This window comes from Astatotilapia calliptera, chromosome 22, assembly GCF_900246225.1.
Source record: "Astatotilapia calliptera chromosome 22, fAstCal1.2, whole genome shotgun sequence".
Taxonomy (NCBI): Eukaryota; Metazoa; Chordata; class Actinopteri; order Cichliformes; family Cichlidae; genus Astatotilapia; species Astatotilapia calliptera.
This window is the reverse complement of record NC_039322.1, coordinates 22,320,494-22,344,077: the sequence shown is the minus strand read 5'-3', so window position 1 is coordinate 22,344,077 and position 23,584 is coordinate 22,320,494. Positions and strand designations below refer to the sequence as shown.

Sequence of the window (23,584 nt, the reverse complement as noted above, 5' to 3'; positions counted from 1 at the left end):
TTTTTGTTAGGACAACGTTAGGACTTTTAAGGCAAAGCGTTTCTCCAGATAATAAGCCAGAGCAGGAATGGGTTGAACTGAATATGTGACAAAATATTGGTTAGAAATGTTAGAAATGTTGGGAAAAAAAGGTTGGAGGAAGATAATTGTATGAAGTGAGCTAGTGTTTCTAACCATCCATCCATCCATTCATTTTCTTCTGCCCATCCAATTCAGGGTCTTGGGGAGAGCTGCATCCTATCCCAGCTATCATAGGGAGAGAGGCAGTGTAAGCCCTGGACAGGCCACCAGTCTGTCACAGTGTTTGTCTCTATGTTATTGCAATATTTCACAAGTTACTGTGTATTTTATGTACAGGTTTCTGTTTCATTGCTGTTTCATTTAATGTAATGTGTTGCATGATTTACCTTTCTATCCTAGTCTGGGTTTGTTTTTTATAACTCATTAGAAGGAAATAAGGTCACCAATTTTTTCAAAGGAAATTAAGCTTCTGGAATCTCAATACAATGCTAAACTTGCCTCAGCTGTAATATAAGTCCTGCTTATGTAGATAAACTAAGAAAAAAAGAAATGATTTAATCAGACTAAAAGGCAGTGATTTAAAAAGAAGAGAAAGAATACATATTATGTTCCAAGAAAGACATTGGCAGCGTCATTTGCAAGTTCATTGGCTCAATAAATTTGGTTACAGATGTATATTAGTGTTTGCAATGGCAAGGACAAGCCCATGGCAGAGAGATATATCTGTATATCCAACTGATTTTGTAAATGTGGTGACTTACGGCGCAGTCGTGATGCTGTTTGTGATTGTGGAACACACAGGAAAGAAAGGGAAGATCGGCCTCAAATCAAATCAACTCCTCTCATCCAGTTTAGAAGCAGCAGTTTCGTAATGGGGTGGAAGAAGATGACTTCTGTAAAGGGATGATCTGATATCCTCGTGTTGGTGTTGTTCCCAGACATGAAAATGTTGTTCCAGGTTCAACATTGCAAGTGACCAATCACATTGTTGTGACGTTATTCTTTTGCGCACCAAGCCATTCGTGCATTTATGAAATTCCAATGTTGCAAGGACAATATCAGTTCTGCTTACTGTTTATTAAAGGGTTACGGTTAGGATGAGTGTTAGGGTCAGGGTTAGGGTTAGGGTTAGGGTCAGGGTCCGTTGATCGGCGGACAGAGGCGGTTTCACGCAGCTTTAGTACAGTTTTTTGTTTTACGCTGGTTTTTCCCGAAGTCGCAAAAGTATGACGTCACAACATTCTGATTGGTCACTTGCAATGTTGATCCTGGAACAACATTTAGTATGATGATCTGGGAACAACACCAACACGAGGATATCAGATCAACCTCTGTAAAGAGAAAATAGATTTTATCCACAGAGGAAGAGATGCAAGGCACAAATGTACACCTTAAATATTTCACCAGAAGTAGATAATACTGCTTTTTATTTGATTTAAAATTCTGGAGACTTCTGCAAATCCCATCCATAGAACGCCGTGAAAAGACACCATTTCGCTTCTGCACCAAAAAGCACTATAATGGAGAACAGACCTTTCCTACGTATGCGAACAATTCAGCATTCCTATAGCTGTCTTGCTTTTGGAGCCATCACTTTGTGCCTGATTGCTTCGTGACTGTTCTGAATGTGGAGGACGTAATTGTGTGATTAAAAACTATACAGCAAAAGCTAATTTGCATAAAAGCAACCTCAGATGCTTACACCAGAGTGAAGTCATCTGAGTTAGTGCTGTCAAAAGTGGCTGAAAATAACGTTATCACAAATACAAATCAAAGGTCCTGACAACAAAGTTTAACTTCAGTTATTCAGCTGCTATCTCTCTGCTGTGTTTCCTTTAATACAGCTGGTTTTCAGCTCCCTTTTGCTGAAGTCTGAAAAACCAAGACACATGACTAGGTCTATGGGAAAACAATTGTTTTTTTTTCTTGGAAACTCACAGTATTGCAGTTTGATCAGATAGTCAGATAGCACTAAGTCTAACATATGTCATGACAGAGAGTTGCTGGTAGTTTTAAGCTTTTAATTCTTCCGGACAATCACTTATAATATTCACAATCCAATGGTAATTTTTTAAATCATTACACTATTGAACTTAACAATATTCCCAGAACATGTACAAGCACAATAATATGGACTCCTTACAAACAGAATCCATGTTCTTGCAAATAACAACTTGGAAATCTTGGAATAGGATGTTTACAGCAGTGAAATTTGAACAAAGACAACTAACAAAAAGAGGTAAGTAAACAACTGAGCCTAGGAAGCAGCTGTAAATTGTGTGGATAAGTTAGAAGTGTAACAAAAATGAAACAACAAAAAAACTGCGATTGCATAATAACATTGAATCCACGTTAATGGACAAGTACAAGTGTGGAATTGTACATGTTTTGTTTTGTTTTTCTCATCACTGTGGCATTACAAATAAGTCAGTATTAATTTATCCTTACCAATTAATCCTTACCTTTATTTTGAAAGGTCCCAGTTCATGTTTTTGCAGGTACCTGTTCACGGTTACGTCACGGTCATGTCATTGTTTTTATGTTGAAAACTTTTTGGTCCATTTCACAAACACGCCGGTATACCTCGCCGTGACACTATTCTCCCAACCTCACTCCCTGCTTTTATAGCAGACAGTTGTTGGTTTGGTTTTAGTTAAGAAAATAAAAAGAAATGCGGAGGACAAGGACAAAAAAACAATTAAAAAAATAACCAATTCCTTTAAATTCCTCACAAATAGGCTTTCAAAATAAATGTAGGTAGATTTTAATGGTATTAGCTGTTTCATTTTATTTCTCCCACTTGTGATTAATTAGCTTGCATTATATTTTATGTCAGCCTTTATTTCAGTTTGTACTGTGTTGCCCTTTAATACCTTTAATCCGTGGGAGCCTTGGGGCTTATTGTTTTAAGGCAAGAATTCTGAGTCTGCACTATCCCCTGCCTTCATCATAAAAAGTGCACAGTGGCACATTGCATAGCAACATAGGTTTATATGCCATTTAGTTTTATGAATGCCAGTAAGTTGCTGTTACTAATGGGCTGCTGTTAAATCATGCATGCGTTTAATGATCACATGAACCTCTAAAGTAATAAAAAAATGTTTTAGTATGTACTGAAACCAAGAGCAGTGATTTAAGCACACCGTAGGTTGGAGTGCATCACGATACAAAGAGGAAAAATGAAATTTAGTCAAATAGAAACAAACATAGATGCATGTGCAAATTGTTATATGTTCACACACACACACACACACACACACACACACACACACACACACACACACACACATATATGTATATGTATATATACACATTATTTCAGGATGCTGTTGTTTCAGAGGAATATAATGCGCTGACTGTGTTTGTTGGATTTGACAGTGTTGCCCGGGTCAATATCATTAGCATGGTTTCACCTGTCTCCTCAAATACTGTCATCGAGACTCACTGTAAAAAAACAAACAAACAAAAAAAAACCACCCCAAAAACAGCTCATGCACACAAACCATAAGGGGGAGCGAAGTGTGAAGGAAAGAGATGGTGAGGAGATATGTGAAAGCGTAAGAGTATTGGTAATTTGATTGCTAATATTATCCAAAAAAGTGGAAAAAAAATAGAAAAGTAAAGATTATTCCACTTTTCTCTAAATCTACAACTTGTCATTTTTTCCCTCTACATTGTTGTTGTTGTACACTTCAGAGAACATTACTTATTAGGTAAGGGAGAGCAGTAACTAAAACTGAACATTGGAAGTGCTGCTGTCAGATCTATTCAGTGAGCTTGGATGGTAGTGGGAGATTGTGTTTTATTTTTTAATTTTTTAAATCATACGCATTAAATCCAGTCATAACCTTGAAAATTGACTTTTTTCCCCAAAATAATGCTCGCCTGGACTTTTTTTGTTCATTCCTATACTTTATGTGTTAAATGTTTACTTTGCTTTTATCTGTCACGCTGTGATGGTTGCTTTGGCACCTCTTTCTCTCTGTCTCAAGTGCCCTGTAGCATAGAAGGATAATGTCCCTGTAATCGGCCCTAGGAAATTATTGGCTTTTGTTTATTGTTGTGTTTGATAGATCTACAGGGAGGGCTCAATTATCATTGCCACTTTTAAGAGTGACCTTGGAAACTCATTTGTTTTTACACTGTTAAAGATCCAGTACCCAGAGGATTATACCCGCTGCACCGATATTGCTTTGCACTGTGTCATGTGAGTGATTGGTATACGGGTGTGCCTGTCTTTAACAACCTTCCTTGTAGATGATGGTGAGGCATCATGTCAATTGGATTTGGCAGAAATTAAACAAAGGGGAAGAAAACTGACAGTGTCTCTGTTTGTCTTTAGTTTATCTTAGCCAGACAAGTAATTTGGGCCTTTGTAGGTCATTTTGGTGAAGTAAAGCATTCAATAATGTTAGCCATTAAGCTCTGTATGGCTTTCTCTCAGGACTGTTTCAGAGTCCATTCCATAGCTCTTTGTGACTTCGTCTACACCTGTCTTGACTTTTTGAGAAAGAGTAATAAATCTCATTGATGCTGGGATCAATTGTTGAACAAGCTGCACTAAATTTTTTACTTGCTCAAACTGACTTTGTGCTGTTGATCCATTTTTCCTTCACATTTCTTTGGCTTTTTTGCTGTGTTAAAAAAGACCCAAAGTACCTCATTTTTACCGCAGTTCACTCCATGACTTGGCCAACTGGCTTCATAAAGAAATAGAATATTACATAGAAGAAATAATCAAAAAAACATAGGGAATGAAAATATTTATAATCTCAGCAGTGTTGAGCATCAAACTTTTAACAGAGCTAAAACCAATGGAGAAATTATAATCAGATCTTTCAATAGGGATATGATAAATAACTACAAAACTACAAGAAATCAGAAATGAAAATCCAGTAATATAGGGGATATTCAAAAAATACAAACATGAAAATGAACAAAATTCGTATTGAAGTAGCAAATAACCTTCCATTGCTGTTCAAGTATGCATGTGTCCATGGTTGTGGTGCATTGAAAGGTCTGAAGATGTCATTTGGAACTTTTACAGCTACAGCTGTGGAAAACATTTTTGAATGATATTCTAATATTTTGGAATGGAACAGTAGAAGAACAGTTGATTTGTGTCAAATGTGAATTCAGGTAGTTCTTTCTGGAAATTTACAGTGGGTGTGACCTCAGCACCATTTATTTTGTTGGCCTAACGACCTCTAAACCAAGATGGAAGCATTTTTACTTCTGTCTACAGGAACCGCATGGAGTGCAATAATTCATTACAACAGCAACCACCCGAGATCACTTTGAAAAACAACATACCTCAAGGGCAAGTTTTTCATCTCAAAGTGAAAGAGATTAAGTATGCCAAACATTTCACTGAACTCTAGTGAAAACATGTAGCTCTTCAACTCATAGTCTGTCAGAGCTGCTGAGATGTTTTGGATCGCAACACTAAACACAATGACATCCACTGGACTGAATTATGATCTTAGTTTAGTTAAGATTACTTCAAAGCTTCAGCCAGAATACTCTGTAGGTAGTATCACTTCCTGGCACAACACACCTTGGTGTGTTTGTGTAGCATATCTCCGTCTAACCATTTTCCCCCACTCGGTGGCACACCTGCCAGTGAGCTCTGGTAATTGGTGATTCTGTTCTGAGACGTGAATCTTGAGACACCAGCAACCACAGTGGATTGTCTACCAGGAAGCAGAGCACACGACACTGAGGGATATTTAAAACTGCTGGCTAAGTGTAAATGTAAACTCTGTAAAATAATAATTCACATGAGCAGTAATGACACCCAGTTACATCTATAAAATTTATATTGAATGTTGTGCAACTTTGCCAAAACATTGTCAGACATTAGTTTTCCCTGGTCCCCCCCCCCCTTCAATCGGACCAGAATTGACATGTTTATCTGCATGCTGGGGATGCAATGTAATGTTCAATGAACATTCATTCTTGAATTTATTATTCACACATTTTTTGCACAAATTTATATATTTTTCTTTCACTTTAAATGTTTATTGTGTTGTGTCTAGTTGTGTTTGGTGCTGATGTGGGGCAGTTTTCCAATTGTACTAAGTATGACTGTGAAATGGCAACAAAGACTTAACTTATCTTAATTAATATGATCATCCTATCTCTAATAATCAGCTGTGTAACACAGGCCTTCAAGCTGGCAGTAGTTAAACCATTACTTAAAAAGCCATCTCTTGTCCCTTCTGTCTTAGCTAATTATAGGCCTGCTAGACCTCGATTAGTCCAGATTAGAACATGCTGTAGGTATTACTGGTACTCCGCTGCAATGGTTTGAATCATATCAATCTAATAGACTCCAATTTGTTTATGTAAATGGAGAATCTTCTAAACACACTAAGGTTAATTATGGAGTTCAACAGGGTTCCGTGCTAGGACCAATTCTGCTTTGTTTGGGACGTTTCATGAGAAGGCATAGCATACATTTTTTTGCTATGCAGATGACACTCAACTTTATCTATCCATAAAGCCAGATAACAGGCACCAATTATTTGCACTGCAGGAAAGTCTTAAAGATATAAAGACCTGGATGACCTTTTAATTTTCTGCTTTTAAATTCAGATAAAACTGAGGTTTTTGTACTTGTAAATATCCTGTCTCAGATTGACACAGAAAAACTAGTTCATGCATTTATTAATTCTAGGTTGGACTAATTTGTTGTTATTAGGAAACTCCTTGAAAAGCGTTGAGTTGTTCCAAAATACTGCAGCAAGAGTACTGACGGCTGCTGGAAAGAGACAGCATATCTCTTGATATGAGCCAATGAAGGCTTCTCTTCATTGGCTCCCTGTTAAATCCTTGATGACCATTAGAGCACTTTGCTCTCAGACTGCAGGCTTATTTGGTTCCTAGAGTTTTTAAAAGTAAAATGGGAGACAAAGACTTTAGCTGTCAGGCCCTTTTGTTGAACCAGCTTCCATTTCGTTTTCTCAGTTTTCTTTGTATAATTGTTGGGTCTTCACCTTATATAGAGCCCCTTGAGGCAACTGTTGTTGTGATTTAGCACTGTATAAATAACTTGAATTGAGTTGAAATTATAATTCTGATATTATAAAAAAGATCTGTATAAGATTGTGTAGTGAATTAACCTGTGACTCTTTAAACCAAAGTGCTCTATAACAGCTGCATTATTTTCTTTTAGCATCACAGGTACTGGGAAAGCTCCATCCATTAATCATACGGGGTTATCACAGATATGGTCCAACTTCCTCATACATACTGCACACTGCAGGTGTGACACATTCAGCCACATGAAGTATCCTACTCGTAACTCTGAACTGAGAAGTTTTAAAGCCTTGACCTATTTAAACAGTGAATAAAAATATAAAATCAAAGTGCAAAGGAAAGTGTCATTGATAGTGTGGAATTTGGAGTTCAGTCTTTGGTGTACTTAGACCTCCTCTGACCTTGAGTTACCTAATGTTGACTAATTTTGACTCTTCAGAACAAGTTTGTGTTCATGAAAATGAAATAAAGTAAAACATTTCTGCCCGTGGACACAACTCAGGAGATTATCACATGCTGTATTACCCTAAGACCTATAGTTAGATTCAAACTTTATGCTGTTTTGGCATGCTCTCAACTGATCATATGGATCGGTCCTACCTCACAGTAGAAACAGACAGGGGTGATAAGTTCCTGTTAACATCTGCACAAACTTATTATTAGTCCAAGTTTGTGCAGTGTGAAAGAGGCTATTGTTTGATGTGAATGCCATGCCCCTGGGAGAAAAATGAGTTCATACTTTCCTAGCTTAACACTTGTGCTTGTGTGGCTGCTGAATAACCCTCTTCTTAGATGAAAGAAATAAATCATCATGCCAGAGTAGCTACTGAGTTTTTAATTTGCATGGGTACCAAAATTAGAAAAATACATCCTCAACAAAAGCACACTTGCCTTTTACTCCTGTCTTTGAAAAACAGATTTCGGGCTGGATTTGAATGTGTGTTTGACGACCGGTTATGAACTGCAGGATATTTGGTCAAATGGCAGTTTTAGCGTTATCTCCAACCTTGTAATTGTAAAATGACTTAAACACTGTAGGTGATTTGTAGAGCGCTTTCAGATAAGACTGAAAAATGAAAAATCTGCAAATATACAGTGAGGAGACGGAAACAAAGATGAAGGCTAGTGCGTTGTTCTTCCCAAAAGAAAATTTCTTACAATCAGTGTCCATATCATATGTTATGTGAGGGTAGAAAATGAGTTGTGGGAAAAGAAAGAAAAGAATCCCTCAGGAGATTTAACAAGGCTCTCTGATGGGGCCAGAGGTCTGCCCATAAATATTACATGAGGGCTGAGGGAAGAGAAAGGAACAGTGTTGGTGCAAGGAATCTTCAGATAAACTAGGCATGTTGGCGCTGATGGGTCTGCAGCTTTGCTTGGTCAGTGAATGTTTCGGTATACACTGCAACACCCTTTTTATCACTGAGCGCTCCAGTCCAGTTAAGCACACACCCATGAGACATGCTGTAATTCTCCAAAGGGCTTCTCTTTGTGCTTTGGCTTTAACTTCTAGTGTAAGGTTGATGTTCTTTACTGCCTGGGTGCTTGCCGTTTGAAGAAATGAATGGACAGCATTGAGGGTTCTGTGTTGTTTGGAGCAGGGGTGGTTCGGTTAAACCACCAGTATATCTGCTCAGAGTAACATATAAAGGTCATAGCTACAGCTCCACTGCCAGAGCTTTAATACTACCATTCTGGACTTAAGGGACATCCACACTGATTAGTTTACCTCAACAGGATGAGATATGGATGTAATTTTCTAATGTGCATTAGAGTATGTATAGTGACTGTCAATGCGGGAGAAAGAGAATTTATCAATATCTCTACTTGTATTCAGAGCTGGAAGTGCGGGTACAAGCATGTGTTTTCCACATACATCTGGATAAGCTGACCTGTGTTATAATTCACATAGCCTCATTAAAATGCTGAAAGTTTTGGCTGTAAAGTCACTGTGACCCCTCCCAGTCTGCTATAAGTGCCTGGACCAGCATACTGAGCAGAGCTCTGATTGATCTGCCTAAGTAGGTGCAATTAATAGGAACGTTCTTCACACACACATACACACAGGCACGCATGTATGGTCATCAGATAATATCGCGGAGCGAATTCATGAACTGAAAGACCCTTTAAAGCGTTTGATCCTAATGTGCAGCTTGTGACCTTTGGCACCCAAACTCCGCCCATTTACTGATTATGCATAGAGCAATTTGACACTTTGGCCCAAGAACAGAAAACAGATGACATGAAACGATGAATATAAAGCAGGAAAAAAAAGATCAATTTCACTGGAAAAGGTTGCTGAATTGCCTGACGACGATGACCTTTGTTCGAAACCTTGAAAGGCATTAACAATTTAATAAGTCACATCACATCAATATGGAAAGCACCTCTGTGCTAGTGTTTTGTAATTGGATTTGACTGGACCTGCATATTCCTAAGACCTTCAGTCATAATATTATCGTGAAAATACAAGTCTAAGCAACAGCATTATGCATACGCACCTTTAGGTACCTTTTAATTGGATGTCGCCTATACATTTAAACTGTAACTTATCAGGCTTTGTAGAAATGTTGATAGCATTCATTTAAAAGATAGCAACAAAAAAAACTGTTTATCAGGAGCAGCTGTGTCTCAGTGTAATGTTCGAAGGTCAGTCCCCACAGTTACCACAGTTAAGTGCAAGACATACCCCCCTCTGCCTCCCCCTGGATTCCTCTATCACCTTGCCTTGCTCCAAAATACATTTCTTGGACAATCATCAAAAGAGTGACTCAGACTCAGGAGCTTTGGGGCCTGGAAATGGAAACTTATTTAGTACTGCACTCTCAGGACAATTCCACATAAAATCTAATATGGCCGGACAGAGAGCAAGAGGTTGAAGGGAAAAGGAGCTATAGAAGTAGCCACATTACCCTTGAGGAGACCTCCATGAGGACTTTTTGCGTTGCCTTCTACTTTCAACTTAAAACATTAAGTTTTTGAACAAAGCAAAGGGCATGCAGTGAAAGGCAGGTGTGACTTTGGGTTGAAATGATTTTTATGGTCAACGCCTCATTCTGTATTTATCGATTTCTTAATCTCTTAGTCTATCCAGCTATCCTCTGCTAGAGCTTCTTTTTTTTTTTACTTTAGTCTAAGGTTTAGTGTTGCATTCTAATGAAACTAAACCTGATTGCATTTAAATCTAAAGGGAGTTTTGGATAAGTGCAGTGACCTCCAACACAATAGAGGATTTACATTAAATCTGGCATTTGAAGGCCTTTGGGCATAAATGTGAGTTGGGTGTTAATTTCCTGTAATTCACTGATATGAAATTTAGTACTCACAATGTTTCAGTGCCCAGCCTGGTGCTAAGAGCTGGTGGTGATTTGGATCTTCTGTGTTCTTCTTAGTGGTGTAGCTTTAAACGCACATGTGACAGACACAACATAAGGCCCCTCAATTCGTTATCCGTCCTCTTCTCTTCAAGCCTCCCCAAAGGCATGCAGACACACTATCGGTGTCCCACTTGTTGTTGTAAATTATGGCCAGACTCAAAAAACACAGCTTTAGGGTTGAGGCTCATTTTGATTGCTCTATGCAGACTTTAGACCACAGTGTAAGGAGGGAAAAGGAATAACCCACTGAGATAATCCCAGTGTGTATAATACTGGACGGGGCATGTGATTGAATTGCTTTGTGGCATATCCATGGATTTAACTTTGTTTAGGCATTAAATATGACCCCCTCTGATATAATTTTTTTTTCTTATTAACGTGTTAATATGGTGTCTTTTATAAGCTAAAATACACATTATGAGTATGAGTATTATGAATATTTCTGAAACTGCAATGTAGGAAGAACAATGCATTCTGGCAGCTAGTGTTTCCATACATAATAAGCCTAACAAATCAATCCTATCAACTTGCATGGTGTGGCAAACCTGTCAGAGCTAGAACTTGGAAACATTTTGTAGCATAAGCAAAACACTTGAGCTACTTGTTATATTCAGGCTCAGGTTTTTGCCCTATGTGCGCTCCGTTTCTTTCAGCTAGTTGTGTGAGTCTTTACTGGAATGTTGGTGGTACTCAAAATGAGCGTTTTATTTAGTTTTGCAACACAGGTGGAATGCATTGCTGTTCTAAGAAGTGGTATTGCCAACACAACTGAGTTGCAGTCATAAGTGATGCTTTCAAAAACCTTTTGTATTTAAGTAGTTGATATTGAACTGAATGCCCTGTTTCAAGAAGCTGTATGAGATCATCCAATAGCTGATCCCATTGCAGTATGGTATCTAGTAGTGGTGGGAGCAAAACATATAATACAGCATAGGATCACAATATTTTCTGTGGCAGTATTGTGTCAATACAAGGACACCAAATGTTGATATTTTATTAATTAGAATAAAATACTAGAGCGGTCATGTCATGCGCCATCATCCTGAGATAATGTTAGCCAAGCAAAGTTACATTTAATCGACTCTGCCAAAAAAACATCCAACACTGGACATGCTTAGCTTGACAAATCTAAAATACGTGTTGCACGCTCACAACCACAAGACAATTGATTGGACGCAACCTTTCTGAAAACAGTTGCAGTCTAACTTGGATACTGACTACAGTCACTGTCAGAGAGACTGTGGAAGGTCTGCAAATAACAGATTTATAAATGCAAACAGACTGCCAACAACGTCTTTCTAAATGAGTCTTTGTCGATGAGCCCGTTCAAAAAGACTTTACTCAGCTGGTCTAATGCTGATTGTATTCTGGTTATAGTCTTATAGAACAGAAACGTTGATAAGTGCAGATGTAGTAATTAAATGTGAATTCCTATCTATGTCGACAGCAACAGATGTGTGATTTTCGATGATTTATTGCAGTTAATTTGCTGTATGTTCAGAAACACATTGCATGCAATTGCCAACTTGACTCCATTCTATTGCAAAGATATTAACAGCAGACTGACTGTGGTTTATGACAGCATTTATGTCATTTTTTGTGGCAGTTTTAATGTGCTTGACGTGAGAAAAATTAATCTTACTGGAAAAAATGAAGACTGACAAAGTTTAACTTTGAGGACATAACTGGCAGTTGAAAAAGGTAATAAATCACAACATATTGTATTGCAATGCTCATCATATCATAAAATATTTAAAAAAAAATCATGAGTGAAGTATTGTGATAATATTGTGTAGCGGTGTTTTAGTGATTCCCACCCATGGTATCTAGTTTAATTGCTCAGTTTAAATTTAGATGTAATTTTCTTTTACTTTCTTAAGTGTTGTATCCAGTTCTATTAATGGGAGAGATAGTTGGAGGTGCACCTTAGAATGTATCTACTCTAAACACTTATCTAGGTTGATCAGATGAGCTGGACATCACTGGGAAAAATATACAGTTTACAGTAGGGAAATTGGAAATTATGCAAACCCTTGTTCAAATGTATCCCTCACTGTGTCGGTGCTCATACTGTATGTGTGTAGGAGCGCTCGTGAATGCTTATGTTAGTGTGTCTCAAGATAAAACATGATGTGCCCCCAAAAGGCTTTGGCTTTAACAACCGAAGAAGTGCTTGGTAAGCAACAGCCCTCATTAGCATACAGATCAGGAGGCACTATAAGTGTTTGTGAAGTGTAATTCACTATTGCTGTTCCAAAGCAATAAAGGGAGTGCATTTTCTCCACTAATGTCAGTGCTGGTCTTTCCCGGTCCCATTTTTTTCTTACCAGGCTACAGTTTTGTTAAGAGTTGTTAACATTACAGCTCCCCTTAAGTACCAGACCCTCCCTTTGATAGATCTTAAAGGTGTAACATTTTAACATCTGCAAGTCATGGCCAAATTAATTTTGAAACATTGCTATAATTACCATAAACAAACAAGACAATCACCGGGAAGACTGACAGGTTCTGCCAGCCTCTGCGATATATTGTCTGCCATTGAGCTTGACTTTATTGGTAACATGATGGATTACATAATTGCGTTATGCCACAAAACAGAAGCACACTGTAGGCAGAGACACTTTCTTGCACTGGCAGATATAACTGGATTTAGTTTGTATGTATGTGCGCTTGGTTGGCAGGGATTTATATGACAAAATAAATAGAAGAAGCTTAAAATATCTGAAGTTGAGAAGAGATTCATTAGTTGAATTTGTATGCTGAAGAAGTATATCAGTGGCGATGCAGGTGCTGGAGTTACTGGTTCATACCTTGCCTTTAACCTAGAATAAATTCAGTGTGCAGGAGTGTTGGGATATGCAATGCATCACCTCTGTTTCCAATCTGCTACATTTGCATTTGCATGTTAAATCACTGTGGTAATACTCCAAAAGTCTATAGCTCTCCGTCTCTACCTACAGGTTTACTGGCCCGAACCTTCCTTCGCCCATCATTAGCAGCAAGAACTGGCTTCGACTGCACTTTACTTCAGATGGCAACCATAAGTTAAGAGGTTTCAGTGCCCAATACCAAGGTAAGACCATGAGAACGGTTGATATTTTAAAGAGGGAGGCTCATTAGAGATTTTACTGAATAAATTATAGACCACTTTTTGTCTTCAGTTCAGGTTTGCTAAAAAGGCCTTTTGTCAGTAGCTACATGTCTGTGATATTTGATTTTAATATTTTAATATACTTCCTTGGTCATCCCAACAAAGAATCCTTTATATTTTTGGAGACCCAGAAAAATGACTGGTTAGTGCCATAATCAGAATATAGTTGTGAACTTCTGCCATTTTGGACACTTCATGAGCTTCTTTCTTATTTTATTCTATTCTTGGAGCCCATTTGCCACAGAATAGTTGTGAATGCTTTCAGGAAAAAGGAAAAAAAAGATGATTACAGGAGCATTATTATGAGTGCCACATAATTGCACAGAAGCATACATGTGGACACGCGCACACACACACAAACACAAAATCCTTTTTGTACCAGGCATCCATTTCCTGTTCCATTACTCTTAGAGGTTCAGGGATCACCTTTGAGAAGGGATGAGCAGGGGAAAAGGATTAGCTCGTCCACCAAAAGAGGTGATCTCTAAGGGTCTCACCTCCAGCCATCTGCTGGAAATATCAGCGATGGAGGAAAATAAGATAGAAGAAGAGACAAATGAGGGAAGAATTTGGAAAAGGGAGCCAGTGGGATTACAGGTTCAGTGGTAGGTAAATATGTTTCGAAGATCGGAATGAAGCGTTAAACTAATACTTTAATTAGATTAAACACTCACGCCACTGTTCCCATCCCTCAATGCATTATTCTCATCACGACAACTCCCATGATTCCACAGCAGTGGCTTGTTGGAGTGATAAAGTCACTGAATATCTTAATTGCCTCCTTTTTACCTTATTTATTTTTCTGTGTCCTTTATTTATATGTAGGAAAATAATCAGCCACACCACATCAAACCCAGCATCTAATAGCTTAGTCTTCTTACTTGAAATATGCTTATACCTTTTTCTTTCTTCCTCTTTAATCAGTTTAACAAATCAAATAAAAGAGTTTTTTTATCCGGCTTTTTTCCCCTTCTAGACACATAATAAACAGAGTTTTTAACACATGACTCAGATAAGCTTTGAAGTAAACTGCAGCTGAATCAGAGGAAGGGATGAAAACACATTTGGAAAACAAGTGAAGTTCCATTGTCAGGGACCGTCAAACTAATTAAACAGGACGACTGTGAAGGGGAGCTCAGATAATACTGATAGTGTTTTTGAAAATTGGCGAATAAATATGCATTTAAACAAGTCTCCTGTTTCTGATGACCTTTTTTTAATCTCCGTTGCAATTATAACCAAACTCAAACCATTTAAACTTCATCTTTTTATTGTATAGAAAAGAGTGTTTTCGGATGCCCTTGCATCCTGTTAACGAAACAGTGATGTTATGCTAAGAGCCCTTTTTTCCACAATCAAAAATATGGTGATTGTCAAAATCGCTTCCTGAATATAAACCACTGTAAGAGGTGTGACTCTTATAAATGAACATAAATCTGTGTTCTAGGTCTTTTCAGTTTTATTGTCATTTTTAGATTTAAAAGTTTATCATCCATCCATCCATTTTTTCTGATTATCATCTTGTGCTGTGGGAGCTTTAACGTTTCTCAGCTGACACAGTGCAAAATGTGGTGTACCTTGAACAGGCTGCCAGTCTATCACAGGGCTGACACAGCGAGACAACCAAACACGCTCTCTCACATCCACTTCCACACCATTTCCCACCAAGTCCAATTTAGACTCACCGATCAACCTAACAAGCATGTCTTAGGGGTGCGGGAGAACGGCGGAGCAGCTGGAGAAGCTCACATGGGCACGGGGAGAACATGAAACTCCAAAGGGAAAAGACAACCAGGAGCCTTAAAACCAGAACCTTCTTTCTCTAACATTACAGTGTTTCATTAGTTTCACAATTGATTTGCAAATGTTGATTTGAACATAATTGCAGTGCCTTTTTTGAACTACGTGGGCATCACTTTCTGCCATGTCCCTCCAATCTCTCTTCTATGTTTTCTCTACAGTGAAGAAGATGACTGAACTTAAGTCCCGGGGTGTGAAGATGTTGCCCAGCAAAGACAACCACCACAAGATATCAGTGTGTAAGTTACAGCCCTTAATTTTCCCTTTTTTCTACAACCATAAGATATTTTTTTTGCATATTTGGTCACTGTGTTAAGTCCCCCGGACAAGTATTCAGTATATGCAAGTGTGGAATTAGGTCTATCTATCATAAAGGACATCTATAATTTGGCATCGGAAAGATTAAGATGAAGAAGGGTGAGCTTATAGCAATATTTCAAAGTCTTTATGATTGTAAAGTCAGGGCTGGCAGTGCTCCCTCGCCACCAGCACCACTGTTTTCTCACATCACTGCATTATTACGACATTATGAAAACATTCACACGCACATGGGCATGCTGAACATAACCTGCATTGTTATTGATGATCAGGTAGGCATTAACAGTAACTGACAGCTTAACTAAAGGCTGACACAGCACACAGAAAAAAAGTTTCCCTGTTAGTTTATGCAAAAGGTAGTCTACAGTAGTCAACAACTACCAGGCTGTTTGTTGTACTTGGCTATCTGACACAGGGAATACTTGATAAATATAACAATAAAACAATTAGTCAACATTAGTCTTTTGTTTTTCCCAGTACAAAGGTAAAAATATAGGCCTGCAATCTTTTAGCACATATTCCCTGATTGAAATGCTTAGGGAGTTTTGTGCCTACGCCCAGTCATTAAAATTAGGAACAAAGCACAGCCTTGCAAGCCTGTGCTTTGAATACAGGCATCAATGGATACCTAACTGCCTTCAACTTCATTACTACCCCAGGTTCCACTCATCAAACATTTTTTAAAACTGTAATTAAATGTTACAGAAAAAGTGGAATAGATGTAAGTTTTTACTGCCCCCTCCGTGTCAGAGTTTGACCTGAAACTTATTAAAAATGTCACCTAATACTGCTCGAGGTCTTGTCCATAAAGCGCGATTTTATATCCGACTGTTTTTGGCCTGGAGTGCTATAGAGAGCTGTGCTGTTCATCTTTTTAGTTGTAGCGGAGATGAAGACGGGGTTGAATAAGTTACTCCGTCATATAATTCTGAAACCGAAAACCGTAAAGAAAATCGAATGATGCACTAAAGGAGACTATTTGGGGTTTGATGTTTGCAAATTCAGGGGTACATTGTAGAGCTTTTTATTGATGTCAGCTCAGGCCACAGTTAAAGAATGACACATGCACTGTAACCAAAACCAGATGGAAAAAGTAGGTATGCTAACTGGTGTTTAAATGTGTAATCGTTTGTTCATAGTAAATTCTCTTACAAACACAAAAATAGGATTGTCATTCATTTTACGTCATGTTCGAGATAAAAGGCTCGGAAGGCTGTTATATATTAACGCTGTTTGTGGAAAGAGAAATCTATTGGCTGCCTGCTGTGAAAGCTGACAAGTTATATGTATGACCAGTTGTTGCTGCAAAAGTGTCCTCAGGAGTTACTGGACTCCATCTGTCCAGGAAAGAAGAGTACAGAGCAACATTTTATCATCTCCAAATTGGGCTAGCCACACTCTCTTCTCTCTTCTGCACTAAGATGTTTTGTTCAAGTTGGAATTTGTTTGTTAAGTTTTCAGGTTCTGCCTCGCCGCCTCTTTTCTTAGGCCTATATGCTAAATGTCTTTTGAATTAATGTAAATAACCGCTAAACATTCCTCCCAGAAGATGAATGGATATGCTGTGGATATGCTGACACAGCTGTGCAGTCCACTATGTTCAAACGCCTTACGCCCATTTGTAACCTTTAGATGAAATTCTCTCGAGTATTTTTTATCATTCACTAACGGGCTAGTACTACGTATTAGTTTAGTAAGTAAGTTATTGCTGTTCATAATTACTTACTTGTATAAACTGTTAGGTGTTACCAAAGAAATTTGTAAGGATGAGAAAGTCACGAGCCACCCTAATAGTTCAATTCCATATTTTGCTTCCAAGGATCCAGACTTGTAATTTGGTCTTGAAAAAAAAAAAAACTTTCCAGGCTTTCTGAAGCTCTTTTAAGTTTTTTCTTTGAACATTGGCTGCTTTTTAACTCATTTTCTGTGTTATCTTTATGAAGTCATCTCACATTGGCCTATGAATCGTTCAAGCACCTAACTCATGGGATCAAGCACCGTTGTCTACAGACGATCAAAGTTGAATCACGATAAGCTGAAATATGCCAAAGATAACCCGATTTTGTCAGGTATTAAATTATATTTTTGCACCAGCAAGGAGATGCATATAGTGCCTTCAGCTGAAACCTTTGCACATCTAAGCAGATTAGCGCGGTTAGCTCATTAACATGTTAGCGCCGTGCTGCCCCACACACGGGGCGATCCGCGTTAACTTGCTAACGGAGATTTGCAGCATTGATGCGGTTATGGCAGTAAAGTCATTTTAACAAGTTTAACGCTGACAGCACTACTTTTAATATAATAACATGTAGGAATTTCTTGACAAGTGTCCATCAGCTCAGCTACAAGCTAACACAAGTGACTCAAGGTGTAATACCAGAAAGCATATAGACACTCGGAATATGCTGCTTGAATTCCATCAGTGGCAAACCTACTTTATTGTTTCATCAGCTAATCTGTCAGGCTTTTGAGAAGACGCCTGTCTCACATCATCAAAGTCATTTTAAGGTTTCTCTCTTGCACTACACTTTGGCCAGAAAAACAAGAGTGACTGCTGACTGTCAAAAGTGCCATAGCCAAAAAAGACACACAGTCTGTGCTAGAGATGTACTTCACATTGCAAATGGAGAGCAGTAACTGCATTGGCCGTGTTTTCTTTGCCATTTCTTCCTCTCATCGTGTGTTGGATTTCACTATGCGACAACCGATTTCGCTTTCTTCAAATATCTGTAACGTTAGCAACGTGACAGCTATGAGTCACCTGTGTAGAGTGACACAGAGATGGATGTTTAAGGATCTAATAACAACCTGTTGAACAAAAGAGGAGCCTTGAGGTGGTAATTTCAATACTGCCTCAAGGCCATTTACTGTTGTTTTATCCACTTCTTTCTCCCACACTGCTTTTAACCCTTATGTTTCAATTTGTATTAATTTACCTTACTGTACTTCACTTTGCATTTCTACATTTTTTGACTGCTGGGAGTATGTATTTAAAAAACAAGCATTATGGTAAATAAAGTTCAAAATATTTCATTTTTTTCTCACAGAACTGTAACATAAATAACTGCAGCATTCTTGGTATTTGTTATACTTTAACATAGCTTCAACCTCTTTTAGATTTTTCATTTAAATTTCAAGTGTTACTTATTTATTCTTTAATCTTTGATTTTTTCTGGCTTACTGCTCAGATTTTGCATTGACTCTTTATAGTTTATAGCGTATTTGTTTAATGATTTATTTTTAATTGGATAAGATTAAAAGCATTATGTGCAATGTGCATAAGCCTGACATTTAAGCACATATTTACATACAGGCTTAATTTCCCTGACTTTTTAACACTGTTGTCCTCCTGTTTATTAAACAGTTATCACTTAAGATTAACAATAATCTATTAACATAGCCTTTTTCACCTTTGTTGGAAATTCTGTCCCGCGTTGCCACAGACCTGGAGTCTGGCCAATGAGCAGGTGTCACGCTCAGTGGACCCAGCAGAACTTTGACCCATCCTGCTCAGTCAGGGTTCTCCCAGCTCACTATGTTTACTTGACCCCTTGTTACACTTCACTTTCCAGTTTTGCACCCATTGAGACAATTTAAGAACCGTGGACAAGGATAACATTTATTTTCAAATGATAAGCATATTTGTTGCTGAGTAACTAATTTCACTGACACTTGCTACATTTTTGTACATTCCTGTGATTTTGTCAGAATCTTTTTAATGTTTTATCTCTGTCTTTGCCTGTCAGTGTCTCAGATGGGTGTAGCACAGGGCCACAACATGTGTCCGGATCCTGGGATTCCAGATCGAGGAAAAAGAAAAGGTTCTGACTTCAGGTAAAAAAACAGAAACCAGCAGGTACATCAGTATATTCAGAGAAAATATAACTTTATCTGCAGATGAATAGGTTAACATTTCCTGAAGAAGAGCTGTCTGACTGAGACAATGCCATCATAGAAAATAGGTTTTGGTTAGCAAAGACTCTCATCTCTGTTATTTACTGTCCTTAAAGTCATGAGTTGACCCTAATAGGCTTTATCTCTGTCTTTATTCCCTACACTAGAAATGTATATGGCTTGTACAAAAAATGTAATCCAGTTCTCTGATTTCAGTGGTTCTTTAAATTATGAGTTTTTTCCTCTTTTCTCTCAATTTAGTTTGTCAGTAAAATTTACTGTTTTAATAATGAAACAATCTACATTAGTCAGAGAACGTTGCAATATTAGGACTGCAGTGCTAATCATGCCTTTTTCAAAATTCTGACTTATCCTTATTTCAGTCTCCTAGATCTTTATTAATGTTTTAGCTTCACGAAGTTTATTGAATTGAATTTAAATCATCTAAACCAAATCATCTATTGTTCTCCAGCATGCACCCACCATATTACCTGATGCCACACCATAGACAGCCCCAGAAACCAAACCAAATAGAGAAATGTGCACAGAGAAACAAATGTTACCAGTGGGATCATGGAGTTTTGTTCCTGTCTGAGCCATTTTCCCTATCAGTGGTCAGCGATAACACAGACAAATGGGTAACATCCATCTCTCGCTATGGGAAATCACAGGCGGAAAGGCAAAACAAATGTGTATTTTTTCCCACTAAACTTTTCTTCTTTATTTTTATACCTCATCTGCAAATCCACTGCTGAATGGTGAATTGCACCAGGAGGGTTTGTGGTGCTGACGTGCTTTTTTGTGTGTTTTTTTCTGTGTGCAACCTAACTGCAGGCGAGGAGCCACAGTGCATTTCTCCTGTGACGAGGGTTATGAACTGCAGGGCTCGAAGAGCATCACTTGTCTCAGAGTGACAGACAGCTACGTAGGCTGGAGTGACGATCGGCCCATCTGCAGAGGTAAGGATTGACGTGTCTTGTTCATCTTTTCACCTGTGTAATGGAGGTAGACTCAGTGTGACCTCTATTTATATTTCATACTCAAGTGCTCAAGTCGCTTTTGTGGGCAAGTCTGCTGTCATTTTGTATAGGTGCTCGGTCTCTCCGTATCATGATTCAGTATTCACTATTATGTTGTGACTGGCCTGACTTTGACCTTTGGCCGGCGTTCTCTCGCTTCCTGTTGTTTAGCCATGCTGGCAAAGTGCTGTCCATCAATCATGTTTTCCTAACCTGTGGCCATTTTGTGACAGGCCGGGGAAGGGATCAGAGATCTTTTTATATATATATATATATATATATATATATATATATATTTCCTGCTTGTGTTACCCTCATTTTTCATCTCACATGCAGCACTCAATAAGATGACTTGATGAGAATTAATTTGGCAATCAATGATGGGTATACGTTTATTGAAACATTGTTTATGTAACTTGAATCTACCATCATATATATATATATATATATATATATATATATATTTAAATCTGTTACTGTTCTTGTAAATATAAAAGCAAACTGTGAAATTGGGAATATTTCATTAATTCAAGGTGTCTCCAGCCTTTAGTTGCTTTGAGTTTGTTTTTATTCTAAGATAAATTATAATCTTATAAATTATAATCTACGATAAAAATCTCAGCTTTGCTTTGGCGTAACTTTGTGCTGAACATTAGGGGGGGGTAAATACCCATATGAATAAACATGCAACTATTTTGCTAGTAATACCTGAAATGAGTAAAGAAAAAACAGCCTATTTATGGAAGATAATTCTTATTTTTATTGGGAGGTTATATTGGTTGGGTCTGATTATTGGGGGGGGGGGGGGGGGGGGTCATAACTCCCCTGACCCGCCTGGAAATTACGCCCCTGACTTTGAGTAGGTTTATGCCGGTATGGAAAGTATCTTACGGGCAATACACAGACAGGGTCAGAACTGTTTTTGAATCAATATTGAACTGTACCATTCTTTCACAGATATTTCCGCATTTTATGTTTTAATGATAGCTGTGCATCTAAAGCGTACAAAATCTCTCTCACGTGGTCAATTGAGTGATGATCCGGTGGCTGTGAAAGGCATAGGAGATGATTCACATCTTTTTCATGAACATTCAGTGCGTCTTCATTCCCAGAAAATAAGATAAAAATGTTTCATCATAAGATAGAGAATATTGATTTGCAGTGGCTGAACAGAACAATGCCAGCAAAATGCCTCACACAGCACAACAGAGCTACCAAAGTTTTTCCTTTAATTTGTCACTAGACCTTTTACGCCACAAAGTCTAAGGATTCTCGAAACAACCTAAGACGTGGCGTCTAAATGGGAAAGCTGCATGTCATTTCATAGTTGCTTCAAAAACATTAAATTAAAAAGTTGTATTAAAAGTGGGTATATATTTCTTTCTCATCAGTCAGAAGAAAAATTGGCTTTCTTTATCTGCGTGTGTGTGTGTGTGTAAAGAGACATTGACGTTACATCGACAGTCAGTCAGTGTAACTGTCCTTTCGATCGTCCTCATTTAACCTTTGGGACCGTGCCATTGTTCTGGCTCCCCATGTTTAAATAAAGATTAAACATCATCTAGGAATAATTGAAGATCTGTATCCTAAATTAGCATTAGTCATCATTAAATTGAACAGCACTATCATTAGCACAGGAAAAAACTTCATCTCTGGGTGCAGATTCATTCACTTTATAAAAAATTCATGGTTCCCTTTTCATTCGTACCTCCTTTCCTGCGCACACCAAGCTGCGGTTCTTTTTCCGTTGCAGATTTGATTGCCGCTTAGCCCACTGCACTTTCATGTCTCTCGCAAAGTACACAGAGTAGGATGTATCAGACATAATGATCCCCGTGATTAAAAAAAAAAGAAATTGGAGAGAATGTGATGGCTTCAGTAGACTTCCTGCTGTATTATTTTCGTTAAGGTCACCCTCACTGTCAGCACAACTCATATTAATTACTCTACTCACCCCTTAACTTCGCCAAAGTTCTTTTAAAATTTTAATAGGGGTGATTTGGTGAGAGGGGTGGAGCATGGAGCCACGGAGTGGGGCTTGAGCACCCAAAGGACCTCGCTTAGACACAATTCATTAAAATCTGGGTAGTTGGCTAAAGCTCTTTCAAGTACTTTCAGGTTCCCCTTCACATATGTACACACGTACACACTGTTTTCTTAAAGTACTTCAGTTTGAAGGGTGTTTAATAGTTGTGTTAAGCAGTCACCCTCGGGTATTGATAAGGAAAGTCACCTTGTACTCTGATGCTTGGTATGCTAACTGCTCATCTACTCTTTTCAGTCAGAATATCTAATTGTGCTATTTGATTCATAATTAGTTGTTTGCATTTATTTGACAGTGTTCCCTGTAGATATGCAGCACTCGTCGCATTTCGTTATTTTATTTAAGTATGAAATCATCAAGTTTGTTTTCCTTAATGTGTTATTTACAGAAGATGACAGTATTTATAAAAAGAGTCTTACTCCAGTATATCTTTAGACCTTTGGTAAAACTCTGATTAACGTGTTTTATTGAGTCTTTCATTAGTCTGCTTTTTTCATACTGCCACACTAAATCAAGTCGAGTATTCAGAGGGAGCCCTGGAGTTTGTCGCAACGGTGGTTTTTAATTTCATGTTAATTTTTTTATCACGTTATCGTTACCAATCACTTGCCAAACATCTTCATCTTTTCAAAGTGCTGCTCGCCTCCTGTGCTCGTGCAAGAGGCAGAGCATGCAGCACTTTGGCGGAGGAGCAACAGCGTCAATAGTGCTTCATCTGTGACTACACAGGATGTGTTGAGGCGCAATATCCAAAGTAGGTCACCTGTATTTTAGCGGTGCTCTAAGCCTAACATCCATCCAGTATAGTTATGCATGTAAAATGGAAGGAAATATGCTCGAGCTGTACAAATGCACTTGTCCTATACAATCACAACCACAGCTGTTAGCAGCAGCTGGACTAAATTAAAAAGGAGAATAT

At 38.1% G+C, this 23,584-nt stretch overlaps 1 protein-coding gene across 2 annotated transcripts in view; it reads left to right on the top strand.

Annotated features, from left to right (window-relative positions):
* Positions 1-23,584, top strand: part of csmd2 (CUB and Sushi multiple domains 2) — a 271,925-nt gene that overhangs the window by 119,521 nt on the left and 128,820 nt on the right. For both annotated transcript variants that reach the window (XM_026155795.1, XM_026155797.1), the window contains 4 exons: positions 13,400-13,512; positions 15,552-15,629; positions 19,455-19,542; positions 20,437-20,561. In XM_026155795.1, the coding sequence (XP_026011580.1) occupies positions 13,400-13,512; positions 15,552-15,629; positions 19,455-19,542; positions 20,437-20,561 (404 nt within the window). The remainder of the gene's footprint in view (positions 1-13,399; positions 13,513-15,551; positions 15,630-19,454; positions 19,543-20,436; positions 20,562-23,584) is intronic.